This window comes from Carlito syrichta, unplaced genomic scaffold (genome assembly GCF_000164805.1).
Source record: "Carlito syrichta isolate Samal-C Ts95f unplaced genomic scaffold, Tarsius_syrichta-2.0.1 Scaffold91638, whole genome shotgun sequence".
NCBI lineage: Eukaryota > Metazoa > Chordata > Mammalia > Primates > Tarsiidae > Carlito > Carlito syrichta.
In genome coordinates, this window is record NW_007035734.1 from 14,645 (window position 1) to 27,826 (window position 13,182).

The following is a 13,182-nucleotide window of genomic DNA, read 5'->3' on the forward strand; positions in this document are numbered from 1 at the left end:
GCGGGTTCGAGACCCACCTGGGCAACTTGGCGAGACCTCATCTCTAAAATAAATCAAAAAATTAGCCGGGCATAGTAGTGCGTGCCTGTAGTTCCAGCTCCTTGGAAGGCTGAGGCGGAAGGATCGCCGGAGCTCAGCAAGTCGAGGCTGCGGTGACCGGGAGCGTGCTACTGCTCTCCAGCCTGGGCAATAGAGTGAGACTCCGACTCAAAAAAAAAAAAGAATTTAGCATTTTGATGCAGTACTGTTATATAATATTTCATATTCTGTGTCGTCCATGTTTCATTTTCACCTATAACCCAATGATGTCCTTTATTAACGATTTATTTCGTAGTCCAAGATCATGCATTGGGCTCTGTAATATGTCTGTTTTTATTTTTGTTGTTGTTGTTTTTTTTGTTTTGTTTTTTGAGTTGGAGTCTCACTCTGTCGCCCAGACTGGAGTGCAGTGACCGCTCCCGGCCACCACAGCCTCGACCTGCTGGGCTCCGGCAATCCTTCCGCCTCAGCCTTCCAAATAGCCGAAATTACAGGCACGCGCTACCATGCCCGGCTAATTTTTTGATTTATTGTAGAGATGAGGTCTCTCCTGCCCAGGCGGGTCTCGAACCCGCGGGCTCGGGCAATCCCTCACCTCAGCCTACCAAAGGCGCAGGATTACAGGCTGAGCCACCGAGCGCAGCATATGTCTGTTTTTAAAAGTTAATTTAATTTTTTTGTAGAGACAGGATCTCACTGTGTTGCCCAGCTTTTGAATTCCTGGGCTTAAGTAATCATTTCACCTCCCAAAGAGCCTGGGATTCCAGACAAGAGCCACTGTATCTGACTGTTGTATATCTCTCTAGTCCTCTTTGATCTTTTTTTTTTTTTTTCCTTTAGTTAGAATCTTACTCTGTTACCTAGGCTGGAGTGTAGTGGCATGATCATAGCTCAAGTTCCTGAACTCAGGTGATCCTTCCACCTCTGCCTCCCTAGTAGCTGAGACTATAGGCATGCGCCACCACACCCAGCTCACTTTTTTTATTTTTTGTAGAGATGAAGTGTTGCTATATTGCCATGCTGGTCTCAAACTCCTGGGCTCAAGTAATCTTCCTACCATGGCTTTCCAAAGTGCTGGGACTATAGGTGTGAGCCACTGTGCCTAGCCAACATTGATGTTTTTGAAGAGTAAAGCACAGATAAATTGCAGATGGCTTTATATTCTGAGCACAGGATTCACCCAAGTAAGTTTTTTAAAAAACATTTATTAGCCGGGCTCGGTGGCTCAGCCTGTAATCCCGCGCCTTTGGGAGGCTGAGGTGAGTGGATTGCTTGAGCCTGGGCAGGCGACCCACCTGGGCAGGCGAAACCTCATCTCTACAATAAAATAAAAAAATTAGCCGGGTGTGGTAGCGCGTGCCTGTAATTCTGGCTACTCGGAAGGCTGAGGCGGAAGGATCGCCGGAGCCCAGCAGGTCGAGGCTGCGGTGGCTGAGAGTGGCCACTGCACTCCAGTCTGGGCGACAGAGTGAGACTCCAACTCAAAAGAAAAAAAAAAAAATTTATTGAACATTTTTGCAGAGATCAACTTACCTTCAAAAAGTTTAATATGGGAAAGAAATGTGTTTTTTAGAAAAAGAACACATACTTTGACTTACAGGCTTACATTTAAATCACAGTTCTGCCATTTAGTAGTGGTGTGACACTGGGCAAGATACTTAATCTCACTGACTTTCAGTGTCCTCAACTCTCAAAGGGTATAGGCCGGGATTGGTGGCTTAGCCTGTAATCACAGCACTTTGGGAAACCGAGGCAAGTGGATTGCCTGAGCCTACGGGTTCAAGACCAGCCTGGGCAACTTGGTGAGTCCTCATCTCTATAATAAAATAAAAAGTATCCAGGCGTGGTCGCACGTGTCTGTAGTTCCGGCTACTTGGAAGGCTAAGGTAGAAGGATCACCGGAACGCAGCAGGTTGATGCTGGGGTGACTGTGATCATGCCACTGCACACCAGCCTGGACGAAGGAGTGAGACTCTAACTCAAAAATAAAAAATAGAAATAAGTAAATAAATAAAAGGGTATAGATAAGATATTGGCATGAAGAAATAAGATAATATATATAAATAATTAGAGCGGCACATGATCTGTATGCAATGAATGGTAACTGATTATCTTCACTTCAGTGTAAACTCACCCTCACCTGGGTTATACAAGGATGACTGCTCTTGTCTTCTCTGTAGCTAGGCTCGATGGCTCAGCCTGTAATCCTGCGCCTTTGGGAGGCTGAAGTGAGTGGATTGCCTGAGCCCGCGGGTTTGAGACCCGCCTGGGCAGCGAGACGTCATCTCTATAATAAATCAAAAAATCAGCCAGGCGTGGTAGCGCATGCCTGTAATTCCGGCTACTCGGAAGGCTGAGACGGAAGGATCGCCGGAGCCCAGCAGGTCGAGGTTGCGGTGGCAAGGAACGACCACTGCACTCCAGTCTGGGCGACAGAGTGAGACTCCAACTCAAAAAAAACAAACAAAAGAACAACTTCTCTGTAGTCTGTAGAACGTGGGAATGGAGAAAAAAGCAAGAGTCAGAGCAAGGAAATATGGAAGTTAGTTGCTTATCACATTGTTTCCTCAGATGTAAATATCACTAAGAATTCCTTGCATTTCATAGGTACTGTAGATCTTTTTTTTTTTTTTGAGTGGGAGTCTCACTCTATCGCCCAGACTGGAGTGTAGTAGCCACTCCCGGCCACCGCAGCCTCGACCTGCTGGGCACTGGCGATCCTTCCGCCTCAGCCTTCCAAGTAGCCAGAATTACAGGCATGCGCTCCCACGTCCGGCTGATTTTTGATTTATTGTAGAGATGAGGTCTCGCCAAGTTGCCCAGGTGGGTCTCGAACCCGTGGGCTCAGGCAATCCACTCACCTCAGCCTCCCAAAGATGCGGGATTACAGACTGAGCCACCGAGCCCAGCACTGTAGATCTTCTTAATAGGAACATGGAGGCTCCTCTGAATATTTGCTTCTGTATTCAAGTTCTGTGGTGTTTAATACTTTCCATTTACTTTCCATTCACTCTCCAAACTTAATAACTGGTAAGAAATAGTAATGTTCAAGGAATCATTTACTAAGGGACAGCTTAGTGTTTGCTTGTCAGTTGGTTTATTGATGTAACCTGTGTGCTGAATTCACTGGAATGTGGCATAGTCAAATCTGGCTTCTTCCACTCCTGAATTGGTGCAAGAAACACTTGGCAACTACTAAAGTGCTATTCTTTGCAGTTATTGGGTTTAATTTGCCACAGAAGTAAATTCCAGGAGGTAATATTCTTGCTAGGTTGTACCCGTTTTAGACTGAAGGAGTTCATGCTAAGGGCCAATGGTCTCTGACTCAAGGTGATTTTCTTGGCAGCCGTGAAGATTTCCAGAGGATTCCAGAACTTGCCATCAACCCACTGGGGGACCGGATCATCAATGCCTTCTTTCCAGAGGGGTGAGTCAGTGTACTTGTTGAACTTTCTTCCTGAGGCTTTCTCAGCCTGATTTAATTGATAACCTGGAATAAAGATATTGGCTAGGTCATTTCAGACTATGATCCCTCTTGATTATATTGGGCACCCCTAATTTTGTCATACCTAAGATATCATTTCTGTTTTAAATTTTTTTTTTTGGGGGGGTTGGAGTTTTACTCTCTCGCCCAGGCTGGAGTGTAGTGGCACGTTCATGGCCACTGCAGCCTTGACCTGCTGGGCTCAGGCGATCCTTCCTCCTCAGCCTTCCAAGGAGCTAGAACTACAGGTGTGTGTGACCACACCCAGCTAATTTTTTTGACTTATTTTAGAGATAAGGTCTCTCCAAGTTATGCAGCCTGGTCTCAAACCCCTGGGCTAAGGCAGTCTTTTCACCTCCACCTTCCAAAGTACTGGGATTACAGGCATGAGGATTATACCACACCTGGCTCTGTTTTAAATTTCAAATAGGTGTATGAGCCCATTTTCAATATTCTGTCTTTAATCTCTGTTTATCTCTGATATAAACCAGAATTTTAAGAAGTCTTTTTGAAATAATTTCAAATTACAGAAAAGTTGCAAAAATTGAAAATAGTGAAGAGAATATTGTATATCTTTTACCCAGATGTATCTGTTGTTACATTGTTAACATTTGCCTCATGTATGTTTGCTCTCTCAGTAGTAATCAATAAAAATATAATGTGAGCCACATACATAATTATACATTTTCTTTTTTTGGGGTTTTTTTTTTTGCATTGGAGTCTCACTTTGTTGCCCAGACTGACTAGAGTGCACTGGCATGCTCCCGACCACCACAGCCTCAACCTGCTGGGCTCCAGCAATCCTTCCGCCTAAGCTTTCAAAGTAGCTAGAACTACAGGCATATGCTACCATACCTGGCTAATTATTTTGATTTATTGTAGAGACGAGGTATTGCCAAGTTGGCCGGGTGGGTCTTGAACCTGCAGGCTCTGGCAGTCCACTTGCCTTAGCCTCCCAAGTGCCAGGATTATAGGCTGAGCCACTGAGCCTGGCCTGGTTTTGTTTTTGTTTATGTTTTGTTTTTTGTTTTTTGTTTTGAGTTGGAGTCTCCCTCTGTCACCCATACTGAAGTGCAGTGGCCGCTCCCAGCCACTGTAGCCTCGACCTGCTGGGCTCCGCCTATCCTTCCATTTCAGCCTTCCAAGTAGCCAGAAATACAGGCATGCGCTACCATGCCTGGCTGATTTTTTGATTTATTGTAGAGATGAGGTCTCGCTGCCCAGGCAGGTCTTGAACCCGTGGGCTCAGGCAATCCACTCAACTCAGCCTCTCAAAGGCGCGGGATTACAGGCTGAGCCACCGACCCCGGCAGTTTTTGTTTTTTTGAGTAGGAGTCTCACTCTGTTGCCCAGGCTGGAGTGCAGTGGCACACTCACAGCCCCCACAGCCTCAACCTGCTGGGCTCAGACGATCCTTCCTCCTAAGCCTTCCAAGTAGTCGGAACTCCAGGTGCATACCACCATGTGCAGATACTTTTTTGATTTATTGTAGAGATGAGGTCTCGTCAAGTTGCCCAGGCTGGTCTCAAATCCCTGGTCTCAGGCATTTCTCTTGCCTCTGCCTCCCAAAATGCTGGGACTACAGCATGAGCCACTGTACCCAACCATTATACATTTTCTTTTTTTGTTTTTTTTTTTTTTTTAGTTGGAATCTCATTCTGTCGCCCAGACTGGAGTGCAGTGGCCGCTTCCGGCCACCGCAGCCTCGATTTGCTGGGCCTCGGCGATCCTTCCGCCTCAGCCTTACGAGTAGCCAGAACTACAGGTGTGCGCTGCCACGCCCAGCTAATTTTTGATTTATTGTAGAGATGAGGTCTCGCCAAGTTGCCCAGGCGGGTCTCGAACCCGCGGTCTCAGCAATCCACTCACCTCAGCCTCCCAAAGGCGCGGGATTACAGGCTGAGCCACCGAGCCCGGCTCATTATACATTTTCTAATAGCCATGTTAAAAAGTTAAAAAAAAAAAGTTAAAATAGGCCGGTCTATGTGGCTCAGCCTGTAATCCCAGCACTTTGGGAGGCCAAGGCTCTACAATAAATAAAAAATTAGCCAGGCATGGTAGTGCCTGCCTATAGTTCCAGCTATTTGGAAGGCTGAGGCAGAAGGATCGCTGGAGCCCAGCAGGTTGACACTGGGTGGCTGTGAGTGTACCACTGCACTCTAGCCTGGGTGACGGAATGAGACTCCAACTCAAAAAAACAAAAGTTAAAATAACTTTGGAAATATATATATTTTATTTAATGCAATATATTCAAAATATTGTCATTTGAATATATAGTCAATATTAAAACTACTCAGATATTTTGCATTTTTTTTTTTTTTTGAGTTGGAGTCTCACTCTGTCACCCAGACTGGAGTGCAGTGGCCACTCCCGGCCACCACCGCCTCAACCTGCGGAGCTCTGGCGCAGATCCTTCCACCTCAGCCTTCCAAGTAGCTGGAACTACAGGCGCGTGCTACCATGCCCGGCTAATTTTTTGATTTATTGTAGAGATGAGGTCTCGCCAAGTTGCCCAGGCAGGTCTCGAACCCGTGGGCTCAGGTAATCCACTCACCTCAGCCTCCCAAGGCGCGGGATTACAGGCTGAGCCACTGAACCCGGCTTATTTTGCATTTTTTAATATTAAATCTTTGAAATTCAGTATATAATTTACACTTACAGCACACATCAGATCAAACTAGCCATGACTCAAATGCTCATAGTTACATGTGACTAGTGGCTGCAGTATTGGACAGTGCAGCTTGTGCACCTGTTCTTGCTCTAGATACACTATCTTACATCCTCTCTCTCTCCTCTACTCCCTTTCTCTCTCTCTCTGTATATATATGTATGTATATATATCTATACACGTATACATGTGTGTGTGTATATATATATACTCACATAATTGTTCTTTGTGTGTGTTCACTTAATTGTATTTCTGAAGCATTTAAGGGTAAGTTACATAGTCATGACCCTTTACCTTCAGTGTGTGTTTGCTAAGAATAGGAATATTATTTTACATGTCCATAGTATAGTTATCCATTTCAGTAAGCTTGACCTACTTTTATCATCTATTAACTCTTTTATTAATCTTTTATCTATTTTATTCTAATTTATTCCTATTCCAACTTTATCAGTCTCTGCAATAAATCTCTTTAAAAATTTTTTTTATTTTTTTTGAGTCAGATTCTCACTCTGTCGCCCAGGCTGTAGTGTGGTGGCACTCTCCCAGCCATCACAGCCTCAACCTTCTGAACTCATGTGATCCTTCCTCCACCTCAGACTTCCAAGTAGCTGGAACTATAGGCGTGCCACACCTAGCTAATTGTTTGATTTATTGTAGAGACAGGTCTTGCCAAGTTGCCCAGGCTGGTCTCAAATCCCTCACCTCAGGCAATCCTCTCACCTCAGCCTTCCAAAGTGCTGGGATTACAGGCTTGAACCACTGCACCTGGCCCCAATAAATCTCCCTTATAGCACTTTTCACTCTTCCAGGATAGGATCTAGTCTAGGTTAGTTGTCACATCTTTTTAGCCTCCTTTAATCTGGAACATTTCTAAGGCCTTTGTCTTACTTTTATGATACTGACTAATATCATAAAAGGATATAGTTCTCATCATACACATACTTTTTCAAGTAGATTGTTCCTTAATTTATGTTTGTCTAAAGTACAGTTTGACTTCTGATATGCTTCACTACTTAATACACTGCCTTCAGAGTACTGAGTAGATATATATTGATTTGATTGGGTACCTTTTCATGAATAAAGTTCATTGTATAATCTTTTAAAGTAATCTCCTAAGCAATCTCTTCCTCATTGCATGTGAATTGTTTATGTGACCAGCTGACTTCAAAATGTTATATGGATGCCAAGACTTAATAATGAGACTGTCAGGCCGGGCATGGTGGCTCCCTCCTATAATCCCAGTGCTTTGAGAGGCTGAGGTGAGAGGATTGTCTGTGCCACAGGTTTGTGACCAGCCTGGGTGACTTGGTGAGACCTCAGCTCTACAATACATCAAAAAATTAGCCAGGTGTGGTGGTGCGTGTCTGTACTTCCAGCTACTTGGAACGCTGAGGTGGAAGGATTGGTCCCCTGAGCCCAGCAAGTCAAGGCTGTGGTGGCTGCCACTGCCCACCAGTCTGGGCAACAGAGTGAGAATCCGACTCAAAAAAAAACAAATTAGACTATCAATGAGTACACTATCAGATAAAATGTCTGGAGTAGAAATTTTAGAACTCTGAATTGATAGCAAAGGAATTTGCTAGATGAGAGGGTTGGGCACTCAGGAAATTTGAGAGATAGTCAGAAGGGGGATGAAGACTGGCAGTTTATGAAAGGTGGGAATCAAACCAGACTGAGATTTATTCTTTTCAGATTAATGTTGACTATGAAGAATCTTCTGCCCTCCCTCATATTTCCCTTTCTCCCTCTCTGAACTGCCCAGTTTCTTTCAGTGAGGTTTTTGTGCTGAATACTTTAGTTTATCTGATTCCTCTTTTAGCCATAGCAAAGCATTGAACTCTGACCAGAGATAACTTTCATAGCTACGCTTTGTATCCAAACCTTTTGCGATGAAAAGTAAACCCAGTAGAGTAATTTTGCCCACTTTTTTTTCAGAGTTCCTTAGTCACCATTGATTACTTGGAAGAAGCAGCTTGTGGAAAGCTGTTTTGTAAAGCCAAACTGTATTTGCTCTGACTACAGTATCACTTGGTATTCTATCCACCAATCTACTGCTAAGGAAACTAGGCAGGGTGCGTGTGAGGAACCAGAGGGTTATATTGCACCACACTGCTTAGCTTTTTAAAGCAAGCTGCACTCCTGTCTTGCTTCAGTCAGATAGAAATATCTGGCTTCTGCTTTTTTCTTTTCTAGCCTTATGCATGTGGAATTTTCTTTTTTCTTTTAAAGAATGAGATATGAAAGTAGACCATTGGTATTTAGTTTCCTTTTACTAAGAAACTTTATGCTAGTAATACTTCTTAACCTATTTTTTTGGCATATGACTCAAATCTTATTCCACATTACTTGATTCCTCAGATCTCACTTTTTTTTTTTTTGGTTTGTTTTGTCTTTTTCTGAGTTGGAGTCTCACTCCGTTGCCCTGGCTAGAGTGCAGTGGCACAGTCATGGCCACCCCAGAGTCAACCTGCTGGGCTCTGGCGAGCCTTTCGCCTCAGCCTTCCAAATAGCTGGAACTACAGGTGTGTGCTACCGCGCCCAGCTCATTTTTTATTTATTGTAGAGATGAGGTCTCTCCAAGTTGCCCAGGCTAGTCTCAAACCCGCGAGCTCAAGCAATCCACGTGCCTCGGCCTCTCAAAGTGCTAGGATTATAGGCTGAGCCACTGACCCTAGCCAGATCTCACATTTTGACTAGATACTGCTCCATTAGCAGTACAGCTGCCTTGGAGAACTAAAGGTCATTTTTTTGCGTACAGTTGCTCACAAGCTAGCCTTTGAACTCTGCCTTTGAAAGTCTCTGAACTGTGTGTCTGCTAACACTTGAGAGACCCCACATACCTCATCTATTCAAGGGGGCACACAAAGACTAAGTTTTTTTTTTTAGGTAGCCACAGTGTCAGGCCACTTGCTGTTTCCGTTACTAACTTAGATAAATACATAATTATGTCACATGGGACATTCGTTTTTATTTATTTATTTATTTATTTTGAGTTGGAGTCTCACTCAGTCGCCCAGACTGGAGTGCAGTGGCTGCTCCTGGCCACCGCAGCCTTGCCTGCTGGGCTCCGGCTATCCTTCTGCCTCAGCCTTCCGAGTAGCTGGAATTACAGGCATGCGCTACCACGCCCAACTGATTTTTAGATTTATTGTAGAGATGAGGTCTCGCTGCCCAGGCGGGTCTCGAACCCGCAGGCTCAGGCAATCCACTCACCTCAACCTCCCAAAGGTGCGGGATTACAGGCTGAGCCACCGAGCCCGGCCTTTTAATATTAACGAGCATTCTTCATTCAAGTTTTGAGTATTCTTAGAAGATTACTTAGTAGTCTGATATGATTAAAAGATTTTTTCAGCCAGGCCCGATGCAGAGGTGGGCAATTTGGCAAGACCTCGTCTCTATAATAAATTTGGGGGAAAAAAAAAAAATTAGCCGGGCATGGTGGCTCACAACTATAGTCCCAGCTACTTGGGAGGCTGAGGCTGAAGGATCGCCTGAGCCCAGCAGGTTGAGGCTGCGGTGGCCATGAGCATGTTACTGTACTCCAGCCTGGGTGACAGAGTAAGACTCCGACTCAAAAAAAAAAAAAAAAAAAAAGATTTTCTCTAAAGTTAACCACTGAGAAAGCTTTACATACAAAGAGATTCTTTCAAAACATTATTTATGATCACAAAAATGAGAAAAAATGATCCTATTATGAAGGAATAATAAAATCATTCCTACACAGTTATACATAATTATTATGACATTTAAAATGTTTTGAAATGTTTATATTGGTTGGAGAATTGCTTAAAAGTTTTTTTAAAAAGGCAGGATACTACATGATTTATACAGTTGTTCACAGTTATTCACAAAGCATAGAAAAATTACTGTAAGAAAGTTCATTCAGGCCAGGCTTGGTGGCTCAGCCTGTAATCCTAGCACTTTGGGAGACCGAGGCAAGTGGATTACCTGAGCCCACGGGTTTGAGACCCTCCTGGCAACTTGTTGAGACCTCGTCTCCACAATAAATCAAAAAATTAGCTGAGCATGGTGGCACATACCAATGGTTTCAGCTATTTGCACTCCAGCCTGGGCGACAGAGTAAGACTTTGACTCACACACACACACAAAAAGAAGCATTTCCTATAATGTACCTTAATTTTAAGATATCCCTAGGTGTGCATTTCTGCAGGGGAGACATGGGAGGTGATGGAGGAGTCATTGGGTTGAAATAACTAACTTGTGTTTACTGCAAAGTTCAAAGCAGTGAGTTCAAGTTCTGCTCTCCTATATGTATAGTCCTGGCAGTACTCTTTTTTTTTTGAATTGGAGTCTCACTCTGTCGCCCAGACTGGAGTGCAGTAGCATGCTCCTGGCCACCACAGCCCCGACCTGCTGGGCTCCGGTGATCCTTCTGCCTCAGCCTTCCAAGAAGCTGGAACTACAGACGTGTGCTACCACACCCGGCTCATTTTTTTATTTATTGTAGAGATGAGGTCTTGCCAAGTTACCCAGGTGGGTCTTGAACCTGCGGGCTCAGGCAATCCACTCGCCTCTCAAAGTGTCAGGATTACAGGCTGAGCCACCGAGCCCAGCCTCCTGGCAGTACTCTAAATCCTTTATTTGGAAAAGAGATAATAAGCAAATTTGATAGATAATTCTAACCCTGATAAGTCCAGTTACTGCTCCAAGTCTTGTTAAATCATCATCCAGTGGGAATAATAACTCCTACCTCATAAGATCAGGGTGAGACTTAGATGATATTCTTTGAACCCTAAAGTACCAAGCATATGGAAAGAAACCTCATTCAGTGGACTTTCAGATTACCGTAGCTAATGCTGTCATCAATATATTGAATTCATAAAAAATAATCACCCTGACTGACATGATGTTCTGTTTGTTACATTTCACAATCAGAGAGGACCAGGTAAACTTCCGTGGATTCATGAGAACTTTGGCTCATTTCCGACCCATAGAGGATAATGAAAAGAGCAAAGATGTGAATGGACCAGAACCACTCAACAGCCGAAGCAACAAACTGCACTGTAAGAAGCTAAAACCTTCTGGCTTAATATCTATGACTTTCATTTCTTACAAATCATTTATTTACTCATTCACTGATTGAACAAGCATGTACAAAAGCATGGTGGTTAAGAGCTCAGAACCTGGAGCTAAACTAGCTGAGTTTGAATCCTAGCTCTACTACTTTTTGGCTAAGTGAGTTTGGGCAAGTTACTTAAAATCTTTGGGCCCCAGTTTCCTCTTCTGTAAAATGGGATATTCAGGGGTTCTGCATCGGAATGCTGTAAGGATTAAATGAATTAACGTATGTCAAGTGTCTCAAACAGTGCCTCGAGAATACTAGGTACTCAATAAGTGTCAGCTATTAGCATTGTAATTCATTGAGTGCCTACCTAGTGTGCTAGGCACTGTGGTAAGTGCTAGAGTGCGATAGTGAACAAGACCCAAGCCCCACCTGTAAGTAATAATGGCAATCTTCTGTGTATCGTAGAATTTGGTAGACACTGGATGTGACTGACGTAGTGGTGCAGGATTTCATTTTTGTCCCCATGCCTCTTGCCTCCTTTCCTTAAATGCTTGTTTTATTTCCCTCTGCTCTTGTTGGGTCATGTATGATGTTGCCCAATACCTTACAACACTTCTCCAGGAAGTTGAAATTAGATTTCTCTATTTATTCAGCAAAATTGTAGTTGTATTAAACTGACAGAACCCAAGCTTCTCTTATAAGAGTGCACAGTGTATATAGAGAGGTTTGTGAAGCCATAGAATAAATGGAGCCCATCACATTTTTGCTTGATGATTTAAAGAAAACTAAAAGGTTTTTTGGGGGGGTATTTTTGGTTTTTTTGAGTTGAAGTCTCACTCTGTCACGCCGGCTGGAGTGCAGTGGGATGCTGCTCGTGACCAACGCAGCCTTGACCTGCTGGGCTAGGCAATCCTTCTACCTCAGCCTTCCAAGTAGCTGGAACTACAGGTGTATGCCACCATACCTGGCTAATTTTTGATTTATTGTAGAGATGAAGTCTCGTCAAGTTGCCCACGCTGGTCTTAAACCTGTGGACTCAGGCAGTCCTCTCACCTTGGCCTCCCAAAGTGCTGGGATTACAGGTGTGAGCCACTGTATCAGGCAAAGACTTTTTAATATTAAAACAAATGCAAACTGGGCTCGGTGGCTCAGCCTGTAATCCCGCACCTTTGAGAGGCTGAGGTGAGTGGATTGCCTGAGCCTGTGTGTTTGAGACACGCCTGGGCAGCAAGACCTCATCTCTACAATAAATCAAAAAATCAGCCGGGCGTGGTAACGCATGCCTGTAATTCCGGCTACTCGGAAGGCTCAGGCGGAAGGATTGCCGGAGCCCAGCAGGTGAGGCTGCGGTGGCCGGGAGCGGCCACTGCACTCCTGTCTGGGCGACTGAGTGAGACTCCAACTAAAAAAAAAACAAAAAAAAAACAAATGCAGATACATTATAGAATATGATACCAAATTTACATTTGAAAAATGGTGCTTGAGACATAAATTTCAGTTTGTGGCCCTTGGGCTATGGCTGTATCACCAGATCTCCCTGGGTATAGGAGTATGAGTTCACTACTCTGTTGTTTTTTTTTTTTTGGTTTTTTTTTTTGAGTCAAAATCTCTCTGTTGCCAATACTGGAGAGCAGTGGCATGATCAAGGGTCACCTCAGCCCTGACCTACTGGGCTCGTGTAGTCCTACAGCCTCAGCTTACTGATTAGATAAGACTACAGAGGTGTACCACCACACCAGGCTGATTTTTCTATTTTTTGGTAGAGACAAGGTCTTGCTCTTGTCTCGGCCTCCCAAAGTGCTAGGATTACAGGTGTGAACCACCATACCTGACAAAGTTTACTCCTCTGTTGATGCATCGAGTGAAAAGTTTAAGAACTGAAATGAGTCTTGTTGTATAAGACAGGAAAGATGAGCCGGGCTCGGTGGCTCAGCCTGTAATCCCGCGCCTTTGGGAGGCTGAGGT

At 44.1% G+C, this 13,182-nt stretch overlaps 1 protein-coding gene across 1 annotated transcript in view; it reads left to right on the forward strand.

Annotated features, from left to right (window-relative positions):
• Positions 1-13,182, forward strand: part of CHP1 (calcineurin like EF-hand protein 1) — a gene marked incomplete at its 5' end in the record, with an annotated part of 45,229 nt that overhangs the window by 12,569 nt on the left and 19,478 nt on the right. The window contains 2 exons of the mRNA XM_008059829.1: positions 3,386-3,466; positions 11,088-11,215. Of these exons, the coding sequence (XP_008058020.1) occupies positions 3,386-3,466; positions 11,088-11,215 (209 nt within the window). The remainder of the gene's footprint in view (positions 1-3,385; positions 3,467-11,087; positions 11,216-13,182) is intronic.